The following is a 16,718-nucleotide window of genomic DNA, read 5'->3' on the forward strand; positions in this document are numbered from 1 at the left end:
TTGCAATCCCATGAACTGTAGCCCCAGGCTCCTCTGTCCATGGGGATTCTCCAGGCAAGAATACTGGAGAGAGTTGCCATGCCCTCCTGCAGGGGATCTTCCCAACCCAGGGATCGAACCCAGATCTCCTGCATTGCAGGTGGATTCTTTACTGTCTGAGCCACCAGGGAAGCCCAAGAATACTGAAGTGGGTTCCCTATCCCTTCTCCAGGGGAACTTCCTGACCCAGGAATCTAATCTATCAGCTGGACCTATGTTTGAATTAATTTTCCAATAATAATGTGATTTTTGTTAGTAATTCAAGATAAATCCGTGACCTAGCACTGCCTGCCCTAGGATACATGAAAAACCCAAATACACACAAAAAGTAGAAATCATAGTTTCTCTTCCCGAGAAGTCCATGCTTCATTTCCATGTCTCAAGTACTGCAGCCTTCCTCTTATTATACCCTTTTCTTATCCAAGCATGCCTTTGTAAGGGGGGGAGGGTAATCTTGCCAAAGATCAGAGCTAGTGTTTTACACTGGAATTTAACCCATATCAATTAGCACAATGACACAGCCCACTGGGATCCTCTTGCAGGGATGGGCACCAAGGGCAAACAGGACTGTTGGCTTTGATGTGCATTCCAAGGGGTGGGTATGGCAGGCACATCCCTTTCTGCTAAGATCATCGACTCTCAGAGACACCCACTTGACACTGGAAATCCCCCATCCTACTCCTCCATCGAAATTCACAGTTCAGTAGGAAAATGCCCATTCTTCATTTCGTATGCTACTATGGCTGGGGCAGGCCAGTAGTTCACGTGTTTTCTCCTGTTTGTTTTTCTGCAAAATCACTACACTTCTCCAGCAGATTTATTTGGGAAGAATTCCCTTCCACTGCAGAAACGTGTCTCGCCAGGGGTTCATCCTCTAAATATATTTTCTGAACTCCTGTCTTTCAAGGAGGAACTCTAATTCTTCCATTCTGCTTTTTGGTTGGCGGCTGATGGCAGCACCAAGTTCTTACTCAGCGTTCACTTTGGAGAGGGGTTCTTCTGGTTTGGTGGCCTAAACACCAAGGGGTGACAGCTGCAAGCCCGCAGTGTTTTCTTGACAAACTTTGATCATCAGCTAGTTCACAGGCAAATTTCTCTGACTCACTGAGTATTTGGTACATGAGAAAATAAACTGGCTCGAGGCATACAAACTAAGAATGGGTGCATTTTCTAGGGATTATACTAAGGTTTTGTGGGATTATATTTCTAGGGCAAAGATCTTTCTTAGCACACACTGTCCAAATGAAATCATTCGCCCTCATGAACAATTTTCTGGTTTTTGTTTGCCTTATTTTTTTTTTTTAATGTTTTATGGGTTGGCTGTTTAAAATAAGTAACAGAAAAATTATGGCTATTAAAAACAGAAACTTAATATAAAACTAAATAAACTAAGTTGGTTTTTAAAAATTAAGTCATATTTATTCAACATTCGTATTCAGCCTACAGATTTTGGTTATACGATACATATGTTGCCACACTTTGCACTCAAAAGTTTTCGAAGGAAAACCTAATGTCTTGTCCTCCAAACTGCTCCTATTCCTAATTTCTCTATTTCTACCATCTCTTCCAGCCATGTAAATTTAAAGCCACCATCCTCCTCAAATCCTCCCTTTCAGCTGATCACCATTTCTAATCATTTTCCAAGTCCGATAGATTCCACCACTTCATGTCTCTGAGATGGAATGTTAGCATGACCTTATAACCTAAGGCATGCCCCACTCGAGTCTGCTCTACCCAAATCTTTGTAATACATCATTGGACCAATGTTCTTTTTCAATCTGTCTTCTAGTCACTACTGGCCCCAGTAATAGTAAAACCATAACCCCTAACCCACATACCCTTGATCAAATGACCCTTTGCTTACTGCTTCCTCTGTCCAGAAGTTCATCTAACTCTTCAAAGGCTTTTCTGCCCAGAAAACTGTCTAAGATCACCCTGATCAGATACACCCTCCCTTGAATCTCCAGAGCGTGATGCTTGGCCATCTCTCATCCTGTGTTCCTTCCAGTTATTTGTGAACTCGATATGATATCCTCCTCACCTTCTCCAGATGTCATCTCCTGAGGACTGAGAATATGTCTTACTCTTGCCCAGAGCTTCTGCAGTATCCACTGCAGAACATACAGTATGAGCTTAGTGCATTGAAAAATGTATCGTTTCTGAATAAATAATATACTATTGATTGAGCTGAAATGTCCCACTACTGGACCCATTGCTATCAAACCCAAGCAAATGTCTGCCAGCCTCAGAAGATATCCCAGTAAGATCGTAAATAGCCTCTCTTAGAGACCACAGTCATCAGTTAATCCTTGGTCATTGGCCCACACTATACACTGCAGGGCAAAGCATTTCAGTCCTTGGTTTAAACTACTCGTTGCTCAATTTTAAAGATGCTTATGATAAAATCTTTAGGCACAACTAGGAATATATATAAAGGGACTGAAAAAAAGCATTAGCTAATGTTTTTAAAAGACTTACAACATTGATATTAGTAGATGACAAAAATAATAAATATGTTATTGGTTTAAGAACTGCTTTTCTAAAGTAAAACTAATATTAGAGGAAGGATGAGCTTCGTGGAGTTTTGTAGTTATTATTGTTTTTGTTTGTGATACTATTCCCTTACAGTATCTGACACTTAATTATAATGTTCAACTTTGGAGTTTCTTTGGTGGGCATGTGAGCATGCTTTCAGGTCTAACCAATGAAACCTCCAACTCAAACTGCCTTAAAAAACAGTGAACATTTATCACATATATATTACGTGTAATATATATTATTTATAAGGTTAAAAATATTTATTATCTATCACAACAGTAAGTAGAGTAGCTCCTCAATATTGATGATTCAGTGACACGTGACATCTCACAGACCAGGATTTTCCCATATTTCTCCTCTGTGTCCTAAAGCTTATTGCTCTTGAACTTGCTCTTAGCAACAACCGGAGCTACCTGCTTGCTTGTTCACTTCTAGTGGGAGAGGACAGAGGGGGCCTCTCTCCTATGCATAGAAGAAAATTGTCTCTCCCTTGAATCTGATTGACCAATTTAGGCCAAGGATGAACAGTTGTCTCCAGGGAAACACCAGACACCAATCTGCTTACCTACCCCTCAGCTTCTAGAACAACTTCTAGGAAGGAAGACAGAATTTCCATGGTTGGCCAAGGCTAATTATAACCATTTTGGTGGTGGTGGTGATGGTTTAGTCGCTAAGTTGTGTCTGACTCTTGCGACCCCATGGACTCTAGCCTGCCAGGCTCGTCTGTCCATGAGATTCTCCAGGCAAGAATACTGGAGTGGGTTGCCATTCCCTTCTCCAGAGAATCTTCCCTACCCAGGAATCAAACCCAGGTCTCCTGCATTGCAGGCAGATTCTTTACCAACTGAACTACAACAAAAACCAAATTGGTATTATAAAACATATAACAAAGGAGGAGTTGAATGGATGCTGTTGAGTAAGTCATAATCACAAATATGGATTGGTTTAATTATGTTCAAACAATGGAGATGAGTGCCTTAAGTTAAAACTACAATAGTTTGAATATAGAATTTTTAAAGGATTTGTATGTTCACTGAGTGAGATTTTGTTCTAAACAGGTATCTACATTTCTCCAACAGAACCATCTCCAATGAGGAAACGGTATTTATTCGATGTAGGCTGCACATTTTCAAAGGTCAGGGACCGTGTCTATCTTTCTCCATGCTCTATTCTTAATGCTTAGTACAGGGCCTGCTACAGGTGAGATGTTCAAAATAAATAAACATATTTAAGATGTTCTTAAATAAACAGTAAGTAACTTGCACTAGAACAGGGCATCACATTGAATAGTCAGCCTGGGTACCATATTAATTTAACTCTAAAAGACATCAAAGGCAGGTTATTATAGAACCAAACTAATTCAATAAACAAAAACCACCTAATAAGTTGCTGTGATGGTCCAAGTTAAAGATGTTCTCTAACCCCAGCAAATGTCCATCATAACACTGTTATGGACATATCAAGAAATACTGATATTTCTATCTTTATCTTTGGCTTCCCAGATGGCTCAGTAGTAAAGAATCTGCCTGCCAATACAGAAGATGCAGGAGACTCGGTTCAATCCCTGGGGCAGGAAGATCCTTTGGAGAAGGAAATGCAACCTACTCCAGTATTCTTGCCTGGAAAAATTCATGGACAGAGGAACCCAGTGGGCTACAGTCCATGGGCTGCAAAGGGTTGGACACGACCGAGCACACATGCACACTATCTTTATCTTTAAAAAAGAAGTCAAAGCACTTCAAATCATCCTTATAGGAAAGTTGAGCATTTGAAACACAAACCCAGCTTTCATCTGGTAGCTGCAATTGTAATATTTAATTCTCATGAGGTCTCCTATCAGAAACCACTGCAGACATTCCCAGAAAGACATCACACAATACGATGGGCCAACCAAAGAGAATGTGGTCTCCTAGATTTCCTTTAGTTTCGATAGTAAAGAAAAGAGGGATTAAGCCAAAGCTTTCCCTCTCTGAGCCTTCATCTTTCTGCAGACTTTCTGGATAAATGTGACCCAGCTGTCACACTGACCTTCCAGGACACTGGTACTTCCCGCTCCCAAATGCCATGAAGCAGTCCAAGAAAGCATGCTTCTCTAAATTTGCCTCTTTCCAACGTTCCTGTGGGAAGAAAGCATTTTTTTCCCCAAATCAGTCTTATATAAATAAGCTTAACTTTATTTCTCTAGGCTAAAAATGATCTTGTACAGCTAATCCTTGCATATAAAGTTGCAGGGTTGTTGGTCATTTTTTCCAACCTGTTATTAATATCAGCCACCATTATGTTTTTGGAACATGAACTAATAAATAAAAAGGTTTAAAAAAGAAATTTTCTTAAGTGGCAAATGTAAATGATAATGTAAATCAACCACAGAATTGACCTCAGAAGAGGAAGAATATTTATAATAAGGCCCCAGGCTCCATCATAAAATTGCTCTTGGTAATAAATTTAACAAGGAGACACTGACAGCCCTCCCAGTTGGAGAAAGCTTGGTGTGTAGAATGAATACATCTGGATGCCATTTTTGACAATTTCACCTAAAGGCAGAGAGTGGACTAAATGACCTCTTAAAATTCTATTTTGTGCTGTAATTCCTCAATTCTAAGAAACAGCAGAACACAGTTTTAATTTGCTTCATTTTTATTTTTTGTACTCCATGGAAACCAATAACAGAAGCAATTCCCTGAAGAACATGAAATAAGGCTTCTATCAGAATCAAGCATGTTTACTTTGCCACGTCCTGTTCGTTTCAGATAAAAATTTATTTTAAAGTGGGTGAAGCTTACTCCAAAAATTTCTCTGATTCGTAAATGTTATACCGCTTATATTACAAATCTAATCTGTGCTTCATAGCTTTAGTTACTAGAGAAAAATACGACTTCCTAATGCTAATAGCCCTAATTGATTTATGAATTCATGTTCTTAGCATTAAGAGGAAATCCAAGGACAATGTACATGGGAAGAGACGACTTACAGGCTTGAACAGGTCGGGTTCAGGAAAATACTTTGGATTTCGATGTAGCCAAAATGGAGACAACATCAATAAGTCACCAGAAGGAACAGTGTAATCCTACAACAGAAAAATCAGTTCCAAGTCATGTTTTGAAATTTGCTTTAATGAGATCGTGGGTCATTTAAACTCATCCTACAACCATATTCGAGAGAAGACATATCCATGGTATAACTGATGGTAAGACAATCTCTTTCCTGGATGGCTCACTTCTATTTTCTAATGCAGGCAATTACTTACGTCTAATTCTGACGATCAGTTAAACATACATATATCTTTGGTTACATGGGGGAAGATAGTAGATAAATGTGAAAATTTTAGTATTATATTTATTAGTTTAAGTCTGCTCTAATGTGAGGTCTTCCTTGGTGGCTCAGATGGTAAAGAATCCACCTGCAGTGCAGGAGACCCAGGTTTGATCTCGGGTCAGGAAGATCCCCTGGAGAAGGGAATAACAACCCACTCCAGCACACTTGCCTGGAGAACCCCATGGACAGAGGAGCCTCGTGGGCTACAGTTCTTGGGGTTGCAAAGAGTTGGGCACAACTAAGCAACCAAGACATACACTAATGCAGCTTTTGATGTTTGATATCAGGCTTCTCAGGTGGAGCTGGTGGTAAAGAATCTGCCTGACAATGCAGGAAACGTGGGTTTGATCCCCGGGTCAATACCCATGGCAACCCACTCTAGTGTTCTTGCCTGGAGAATCTCATGGACAGAGGATCCTGGTGGGTTGCAGTCCATAGGGTTGCAAAGAGTTAGACATGAATGCAGTGACTTAGCATGTGTGCACACATTGGGGTTTGCAGCATGTGGGCTTGATGATTCTGAGGATTCTCAGTGGATTCTGAGCAGAAAAGACTAACTCTGAGACAGACACTGGCCATATTAGCACTGAGAACAGGGGCAGTGGGTATCCTGTCATTGGGAGTGCTGATGACAGTGTAAGGGAAGGGGCAGGGAATTCTCTGTTTGACTCCAGCAGCAGCAGCAGTTAGGGCAGAAAGAAGTTGAAGACAACTGATTAGGAAGACAGGACAAAGCAAGTGCTGTGTGCTTATTGGGTTTGTTTCACGTTTGAGGTGCTGGTGGTTGTGAAACTGATGATAAACATTATGTTTCCCGAAGCAGCAGAGTCTGCATTATCCTTCTCCATTCACCTTATAATAGGTTTTTTGATATATAACATGTGCACGCTTAGTTACTCAGTCGTGGCTGACTCTTTGCGACTCTTTGGACTGTAGCCTGAGAACTAAACACTGTTTCACAAAATCATCTTTATACGACTTCCCTGCTGGTCCAGTGATAAAGAATCTGCCTGCCAATGCAGGAGACACAGGTTTGATCCCTGATCCAAGATCCCATGTGCTGTGGGACAACTAAGCCCGTGTGCCACAGCTACTCACCCGTGCTCCACGACAAGAGCCGCTACACAATGAGAAGCCAATGCACTGCAACTAGAGAAAGCCTGCACACAGCGATGAAGACCCCGCGCAGCCAAAAATAAATAAACAATAAAATTATAAAAATAATCATCTTTATATCACCTTCTTCAGGAGCCAGAGGACAAAGAGCTCCCGCACGGTGTGAGATGGCTAGAGAGCCATCACCTCTACTGAGGTGAAGATATTTTACTAGTAACTCCCTGTGCCAAGCGGCAGAAGCCACACCTGTTTAATCCTGCAGTTTTGAAGTCTTCTCAAGGTATTTGCAAAACACTTACTTGAAATCTACGTATTTAGAATAGCAGCATCTTACAGGTGAAAACATCTCTTTTTATGGAAGCAGGGAGTGGACAGGGGAGGGGAGGGGGCCGTCACTGTTTAACCCAAGAGACCCCTGTTGGTTCCCATGGAAGCTGAGTAGTACTTGAGTCTGGTGGTTTCGGTACCAGGATTGCTAGAGACTTAGATCAAAATGAGGAGAGATGCAGGCATTTGCTTCTGTCCTCTTAACATCTTTAAAGTGGAAAGAGACCTGTGAGATCCCAGTTCTGTGTGTTCACTCTGCCTCTGTTGGAACTGAGGCTAGAAGCGTCACAACTGGTTCTGAAGTCAGCTGGGGAGGGCCCTGATATGTTTAGGGGCCGCCCTGGGCCAGGTGTCCAGTCCGGGCAGCCGCCACCTTCCCCTCCCCACCCTCATAGCTCCCTTCAGTGGCTGCTGACCTAGCATCGTGACGTGTAGACACTGACTGCTGCAGCCCACAAAGCACGCCGGTAGAGGAAGACTTCAGAAGGGCCTCAGGAACGGCAGTCATACTAGCAACAGGGAAGAGACTAGAAAGAAGTTCCTGTTGCTGCAGCAAATGGTAGGCAGATGAGGGAGTGAGGAGGATGTGAGAAACGGGTGTATCAAAGGAACCGTCTGAGCAAAAGGACATCATCATGTCTGGTCCAAATGGTCCTGTCCTTGCAACGTGGCAGATGAAGAAAAAGATCAAGAGAGAGATGAAACAGTCAGAGGACTGGGCACAGACCATGAGGAAGTGGAAGTCACAACTTCTCTGTGTTGCAATAATTGCACCTGTCAGGTAAGCTGAAGTGATCTTGACCAGCCCACCCCATAGGGATGCCGTGAGGTCAGATGAACTTCATCTGCTAGTCCGGAGATGAGCTTTCTTGATGAGCAAAGAGAAGGAGTCTCTGCTGTGAATCAAGAAGGATGTCAACACCTAAAGCGGTGCAAGGAATGCAGACTCTACTTCAAGACGAGTAGAGTCCTGTAAAGCAAAGCATCCATCAGAGGAGCCCGACCCCAAAAAGCACACTCTTTCTCTCTAGCTCTTGGGCCAGAAGCTTAGCTGGTATGAGCTGCTTAAAAAAAAAGAAAAAGAAAAAGTACTTTACAAAAGTGTATTCTTCTGTATAATAAAAAACTGCTCTCTAGACACTTGGGAAAATTCAGGAAAATAGAAAAAATAGAAAACAACCAGAGTTCTGGCAACAGAAGACAGTTATCAACTGGCTAGACTTCCCTCCAGTACTTTTAGCTAATAACAGCAATTTAGGTTTTTGTTGTTTTTAAATGTGGTTTATTGTTTATATCTGTGTGTGTGCTTAGTCGCTCAGTTGTGTCTGACTCTCTGTGGCCTCATGGTCTGTAGCCTGCCAGGCTCCTCTGTCCACAGAATTTTCCAGGCAAGAATCCTGGAGTGGGTTGCCATTTCCTACCTCAGGAGATTTTTCCAGTCCAGGGATGGAATCCGCATTTCCTGCATTGGCAGGCACTTTCGTTAGCACTAGGACCACCTGGGAAGTCCACTGTTTATATATGCTGATATGTATCATTTACAAATGCATAAATAAACCCAGTATACACATATTATTGTTTTTGTCCCTATTGAATAATTTTTGACTCCTACTTTGTTCACTTGATATTATAGCCTAAGGATTATTTTTATATTATATATTCATATAAAATAATTTTCTTTCCAATGGATGCTTAACTAATCATTTTCTACTATTATTTTTATAACAAATAATGCTATCACAAGTATCTTCTTTCACAAAGCACTGTTCATATAAAATCTTTTAACAAAGATGTTCAGAAGACATGAGAATATACATGTCCTATGTCTTCTGAATATCTAAGGCTATCATACATACTGCTCAATTGTTCCCTCAAATTTTGTAGCAAGATATGTTTCTAACTGCAATATATGAGAGTATCAATTTCATTGCCCTCTTATCTGCTAACCTGACATTTTAAATAGGTTCTTTTTTATTGCTGGTCAAGAATTTATGTCTTAGCTGAGTATTTTTCATTTTAAGTTGTTTTCTTCCATAAAATTTGTGTCATGTCCTACCCTTAGTAATCTATGTAATATTAGTGCTTTACTTATTAATCTGTGATTCATTAACATTTGCATTGTGCTTATACTGATATTTATTCTTAATTTTTTGGCTTACATTTAATTTAGGTTATACTTAATAAGACATGTTACATTTTGATATGGTACAGTCTGTTCATCTGCATTGTGGTTTCACTGATTAATCCTAAACCTAAGAAGCCCTCTTCTCTCCAAAATGATATTCATGTGAAGTGAAAGTCGCTCAGTTGTGTCCAAGTCTTTGTGAGCCCATGGACTATACAGTCCACGGAATTCTCCAGGCCAGAATACTGGAGTGGGTAGCCTTTCCCTTCTCCAGGGGATCTTCTCAACCCAGGAATAGAACCAGGGTCTCCCACATAGCAGGCAGATTCTTTACCAGCTGAGCCACCAGGGAAGCCCAAGAAAACTGGAGTGGGTAGCCTATCCCTTCTCCAGTGAATCTTCCTGACCCAGGAATCGAACTGGGATCTCCTGAATTGCAGACAGATTCTTTACCAACTGAGCTATCAGGGAAGCCCTCTCTTCACAATAGTGGCTTTCAAAGGTGGGGGTAGGTCTTCTGGGAGTCTGGAGACCTTTGCAGAGAATCAGCTACATCAAAAATCATTCTTGAATAAAAGACTTATTCAAAGTGGTGTCCAGTTCTTACGACCCCATGAACTCCAGGCTTCTGTGCCCATGGAATTTTCCAAGCAAGAATACTAGAGTGGGTTGCTATTTCCTTCTTCAGGGGATCTTACCGACTCAGATATTGAACTCGGGTCTCCTGCCTTGTAAGCAGTCTCCTGCATTGCAGGTGGAATCTTTACTGACTGAGCTACCAGGGAAGCATGACAGGCCAATGTATTTTAATGTAACTAAGTACAAAAAAAATTCATTGATAAAATTTCAGATTGCAACAAACTTAAAAAAGTATCTCTGTTGAGTTTTAGTGTAGAATCAAAGAATAGCCACAAAGATATCTGAAAAAGGCGAATAAAATACTCCTTCCTTTTTTGGTTACATGCCTGTGGGAAGCTGAATTTTTTTCATTTCCATCAGTAGAAAACAATATATCACAACAGATTGACAGCAGACACATATATGGGAATTCAGTTATATTTGCAAACACTTGAAATGATGCTGTTCTATTTTTTATGTGTTTTGAAAAATATAGTCATGTTTCATAAAACCACATTATTATTTTAACATGTATTAGGTTTCTTAGTTTTAAAATGAATTACTTGGTGACTGAACAACAACAACTAGATAAACATTTTAATAATTTCTCAGCTTTATTTTCCAGTACAGCAAATCTTGATAGATATAATTCATATACACAAAAGCTCTTTGAGGGTCTTAATAATTTTGTAAAGTAGAAAGGGGCCATAAAGGTCAAAAAGTTTGAGAACTGTTATTCTAGAAGCTAAAAAAAAAAAAATACCCATTGTTAACCAATCATCCCAAACCATATATTAATCTCATTCTTCTTCAGGGACTTAAAAAGATTTATCTATCCAATATTACATATTCTGCACAGCTTGTGTCTTTGTTACTTATCTAGTCTGTTATATAGACCTGACTATCAGGTCTGACACCAGTATCATGCCATTTTAATTACTGTAGTTTTGTTACATGTTTTAATACCTTGAGAATATAACTAATATTCCTTAATTATTCATATTTTCCAACACTTTTTTTGGTTAGTTTTTTCCTAAGTGGGGCTTCCCTGGTGGCTCAGAAGGTAAAGCATCTTCTCCCTGCAATGCAGGAGACCTGGGTTCAATCCCTGGGTCAGGAAGATCGCCTGGAGAAGGAAATGGCACCCCACTCCAGTACTCTTGCCTGGAAAATTTCATGGATGGAGGAGCCTGGTAGGCTACAGTCCGTGGGGTTGCAAAGAGTCGGACATGACTGAGTGACTTCACTTTCTATTCTTTCACTTTCTTTCCTAGGTATTCTTGCAGATTAACCTGATACTAAATATGAAACCTTGAATAGACAGCACAAGTAGAAGCTTAAGAATTTTGGAAAGGTGGCATAATAAAGAGAATGATGGAACAGAGCAAACCAAAGAAAGCAGATAAAGTTTGTCCATTCTCACTTATTCATATATATATATAAATATATACAGAAGTAATTACGAGAGCAAAAATATATATCCTGCTCAGACTCCATTAGGAAACAGCAATGGAGAATACTTCTAGAATTCATAGCAAGGAAACTTGACCAGTTGTCCAACGGGTCAAGACATAGGTGATCCCATCTATGAATGTTTTTATGGTCCAAACTCCTGGGAACATGTTAATATATTCAGCAAAGATATTCTACTTTGTTTCAGAGAATATTTGATGTTTAAAAGAACCAAGTTGTGTTCATTTATACTAAGAAGATAATCAGTAATGTGCACAAAAATTTAGCTATAGGAATGTTCATCTTTACACTGTTTATAATAGTGAAAGAATGGAAGCCACATACATATTCAAGAACAGAGAACTGATTTAAAAATTTATTTGGCGTCCATATATTCAATATTAGATTATGCTGTAATTTAAAATGACATAAATGTCTTTTATTGATTAAAAAAACTATTTTGGATCTATTATTAAATAAAATAAAAGTAAGTTGTGAGAAAATTAGCTTGGTGTGACCTCAATTTATATTTTAATGAACATACTATAGGACAAAATTCTAAAATTACAATAATATCAAAATGTTCACAGTGGTTATCTCTGACTTGTGAGATTCTAAGCAATTTTTAATTTCTTCTTTTAGCTTCTCTTTATAGTCTTTTTCTCCTCTAAACTCTGAAATAGAAAAATTCAGGTATAGATCTAACAGAATTTGTATAGGATCGGTAGGCTTAAAATAACAATAAAAACAAACATCCACTTGTCTTTGTCAGACAATTAACTATTCTGCAATTCAGCTACTTATCTACTGGCCAGGATATAATAAAGCTTAATAAAAATTCAATAACAATTATATTGAATAGTAATATTCAGAGTGATAAACACATTGTTCTACTTAACTGCATGAAGTTGTTGGATTATTTCCAATCAATATGTATATTTTTTATTATATAAGTTTATTATACAAATTATATATATATTTAGAATTATAAATATTTAAATATATATTCATTTATATCCATAGTCTAATATAATTAATATTTTGATTATTAAAAAGAAAAAACTGTTAAAAATCCCTTTAAAACTCAATGCTACAATTTGCATAAGATCAGTTAAATAAACTACATTTCCTTTGTATTTAGCAAGTAGCAACTTGTATAAAATTCGGATTTTTTGTCTCTTTTGTGTTCTACTACCACAAAATTTTCTTCATTTAAATCCAGGCACTCTCAAGCTGTGTATAAACAAAGCTAATATAAATGGAGGGCTGACTAAATACAACCTATCTGGATAATTCAGGCCCCAAGTCAATCATCTAAAAAAGATTATTTTGTTCTGCCTGGTTGGTTCACTGTATATGGAACTAAACATCTGCCATATGTACATACCTTTTCTGGTGCACTTGAGAAAATTCTGCTTGGCCCGTAGAAAAGACCTCACTCCGTTTTTAATTCCTAACATCAGTTGCAGCTACCCATGGCGTTCCTGCCGTGTGTACCTGCAACTGTGATCTGGGGCCTGAAGTCTTCCAGTTATCCTAAAGGACCTTCCTCATGCCCTCAATTCCCCAACCTATCCAGCTGAGGAATAGGTTGGTACAACAAAGAAGAAATTTTCCAACCTCCCTGCTTGTTGAAATAGGATTATACTAATTCTGATACAGAACCACATAGCCAAAGTGATTACAAAAGGGTTGTGTTTTAGCTGAAATATTTGCCAACAGATAAATACCCATATTAACAAAATGTTGCTGCACAACTTTTACTAGTAACCTGTTTCTGTGTCACTCAGTATTTAATGGAAATTGAGAAAGTATCTAACAAACAAATGGATAAAGTATCCACTTTTTTTCTAGAAGGTTCATTATTTTAAAACAAAATCAAAGCTCACCAAAATTTTAACTGGCTTCAGCACTTTTCGAGCGATGACACCAGGGGCTCTTAAACGAATGGTTTCCAAAATACACCATTTAATTAGAGGGAGTTTCTTCAAGTCGTCCTCAGACACTTTAATCTTATCTTTACCTGCAAAGAGAATTAAAAAAAAAGGATTTAAAGAGGCCAGAAAGTGATTTTATGTCAGGTCATCAACGTAGTTTAAGAACTGCCTCTGACATCAAGTGTCAATATTACTATTACCTTTGCATATCAAGTTTGGCCATTTATTATCTCTTTTTATCATTTTATTCTTACCAAGATAAAATGTGGTATAAAAAACTAAACCAGTGATGATTACTGTAGTGTAATGGATTGGTATCCAACCTTGGTTCTTACCAGTCCTATGGCTACCAAATGTCTAAGATAGTTCCTGTCAGAAAAGAGTTCAAGTTTATTCATTTCATTATTTCTTGTCCAAATTCTCATTTCACTTAGGGAAAGAGCAATAAAAGACAGGCATCAAAAGTACAAAGTAAGGGTCTTACTTCCCTAGTGGTACAATGGCTAAGACTGTGCACCCCCAATGCAGGGGACCAGCCTTGATCCTTGATCAGGGAACTAGATCCCACATGCCAAAACTAAAGAGCTCGCATGCCGTAACTAAGATTCCTGCAAGTAACAACTAAAGATCCCGTATGCCACAACTAAGAGCAGACACAGCCAAACAAATAAAATTGTAAAGAAAGTACAAAGTAAGAGATGTGAGACGCCACCTGACTTTCTTCTCTTATCTCTTCCTTGCTGAACTGTTTCTGTTTTTGCTTTTGTTTTTTAATCATTTAATCATACATTTCAGAGGGTGCAAAAAGAATATTAAGAAAGGGGCGATGGCACATGTGTGTTTCATCTGGAATTATGAGCTTCCCACACATAGCTGCATCAAACATTCCTACTGGAAGTTGTATACCTGAACTAATATTTAGGTTGAAGGCACCTGAGTTGGCCTTTTTATGGACCGACATATGGCCAGGGCCTTTGATCAAATGAGACAATTTAATTAATGGTGTTTTAAGTAAAATGTTTACACTCTGAAAATTACTTGAAACAACTCAGCATTCCATTTTGACAGTGTATGCTGAATAAATTCAACAACATGGTAAGTTTGAATAAGTCAACTTTCACATTTGCCTCCCAACTGTACTGGGAACCAGTGCCTGGGAGTGGAATGCGGGTCTCCAGACGCATCTGTCTGACTCTAGATACGGCTTGTTCTACAGTCAGCCCATCCTGCGGGAGAGGGCTGGGTGAGTGCTGCCTGGGAAACCTTCTCAGTCAGTACATGTGGAATTCCCAAGGAGTCAGAAGCAAATGTTTTTGCTTAGCAGAGTCTGGGAACCAGGGTTTTTGTTTGAGCCCTGATTCTATTAATCCCCATAGGGGCCTCTATACACTCCACTAAACTTGACAGATTTTTGAGCACTGAGCAAGCCCCAGGAGTTGAGTCGGGCTCCACCAGGGTTACAACCATGAAGGTATTCCTGCCATACACTCAGTCCAGGCCGTAAGAGAGGAGCACGGATAATTGGTTTCCATGCGGACAAGGAAACCATTCTGTGAGATGTAAGATATTCGAAGATAGTTAAAAGCAGGGAGGGTATTGAAATGCAGGATAACAAACTTGAGAACATCAACTTAAAAATGTAAGAGGGGATCTGAGATTCTTTCAGAATGTGCACGTGTGTGCGCTCTGTTGCTTCAGTCCTGTCTGACTCTTTGTGACACTATGGACCGTAGCCCGCCAGCCTCCTTGAGTTCAAAAAAAGAAAAAAAGAAAGACAAAGGGAAAAGAAAAGCACTGCCTAATGGCCTATATTAGAAGACTGATGTAGTCGTCTAATAAATATTAGCCCTGTGGTGGAAACACAAGACAAAGGGAGTATCGATGACTGTGCCAAAGGAGCCCAAGGGAACTGGGGCTGCTGGGGTCTCGAGAAAGTGAGACAGGGCTGGAGGGGATTTGAGACAAGAGGGGACCCAGCTACCTGGTAGGTGACCAGCAACCTAGTAGAAGGCTAAGGAACACTCTAGAGACACAGGTTTGATCCCTAGGTCAGGAAGATTCCCCTGGAGTAGGAAGTAGCAGTGCGCTCCAGGATTCTTGCCTCAGAAATCCACGGACAGAGTTGCCTGGTGGGCTACAGTCCATGAGGCTGCAAAGAGTTGGACACAACTGAGTGGGCATAAGCACAAGCACAAGGAGAAGACTCACCATGGGAGAAATGCCGGACGAAACTTTCAAGAACAGAAAATTCAACTTTACGTCATACGCTCGCTTTTAAGCTGCTCTGACTACTGTGCAATGTTCCCTTTCCTTGTCCCATATTTTCAATATTTTAATAAAGTCAGATAACACATACCATAAGTTAACACTTGAGGAAATAAAGACCTGGGTGTGTCCAGGAGGCGGTGAGATTCAGAAAAGAGGCAGAACATCCAGAAAGGAGAAGACAGTGGAAGGGGAGAAATTAGGAAATGAGAGACTGAAAATCAAGAGAAGCTCTGAGAGGCACAGGCCTCGACTTCTGGCCACCTCCCCACTTCTTCCAGAGATTCCTAGAATCCTTGGAGGGGATTCAGAACAATTTCACCTTTATCTTGGAAACCAAGGTGACCCCAGCAAGAAGGGCCCTTGCCAAATGGACATTACAAATAGATCAGTGATAATCTACGATTCAGATTCTAAATCTTACTTAAAATATGACATTTCTCTTTAAAAATCTATTTAGAACCTGCCTGCCAATGCAGGAGACATAAGAGATGCAGGTTTGATCCCTAGGTCGGGAAGATCCCCTGGAGGAGAGCAACCTACTCCAGTGTTCTGGCCTGGAGAATTCCCATGGACAGAGGAGCCTGGCAGGCTACAGTCCATAGGGTCACACAGAGTCAGACATGACTGAGGCGACTTAGCACGCAATCTGTAATCCAGATTCTAAATCTTACTTAAAATAAGAGTTTTCTCTTGAAAAATGTATCTAGAGCATCTACATTAGATAAATTCACTAAACCATCCTTCTAGTATTTTCTGTGTTTTATTTTACTGCAGGTATAGGATATAGAAAATAAAGATTTCTCTACTTAATCAAGAATAAATGACTGCCAAGGGTCAGAATTTGTGTTTAAAATCAGATCTGTGTGACTCCAAAGTGACTTACCTACTTTGAGACAGGCATAATTCTGGCCTTGAAAAAGTTTGGACTCCAGTAACAGTGAAGTTTCTGACTTTCTTTTGGAGAAAAGTTTTGCTTTCTTTTT

The 16,718-nt window shown here is 39.6% G+C and overlaps 1 protein-coding gene across 8 annotated transcripts in view; it reads right to left on the reverse strand.

The window, feature by feature from the left end:
- CYP39A1 (cytochrome P450 family 39 subfamily A member 1) overlaps positions 1–16,718 on the reverse strand; it is a 135,578-nt gene that overhangs the window by 70,620 nt on the left and 48,240 nt on the right. For 7 of the 8 annotated variants that reach the window (XM_086371983.1, XM_086371987.1, XM_086371980.1 and 4 more), the window contains 3 exons: positions 13,420–13,553; positions 5,549–5,644; positions 4,606–4,694 (listed from right to left, as the gene is read on the reverse strand). In XM_086371983.1, the coding sequence (XP_086228109.1) occupies positions 4,606–4,694; positions 5,549–5,644; positions 13,420–13,553 (319 nt within the window). Of the gene's footprint in view, positions 1–4,605; positions 4,695–5,548; positions 5,645–11,878; positions 12,205–13,419; positions 13,554–16,718 lie in introns of those variants that run through there. The other variant, XM_086371986.1, reaches the window with a different exon arrangement.

This window comes from Bos grunniens, chromosome 23 (genome assembly GCF_055505025.1).
Source record: "Bos grunniens cultivar Pamir isolate PY7600 chromosome 23, Bosgru_T2T1.0, whole genome shotgun sequence".
In the NCBI taxonomy this organism is placed as follows: Eukaryota; Metazoa; Chordata; class Mammalia; order Artiodactyla; family Bovidae; genus Bos; species Bos grunniens.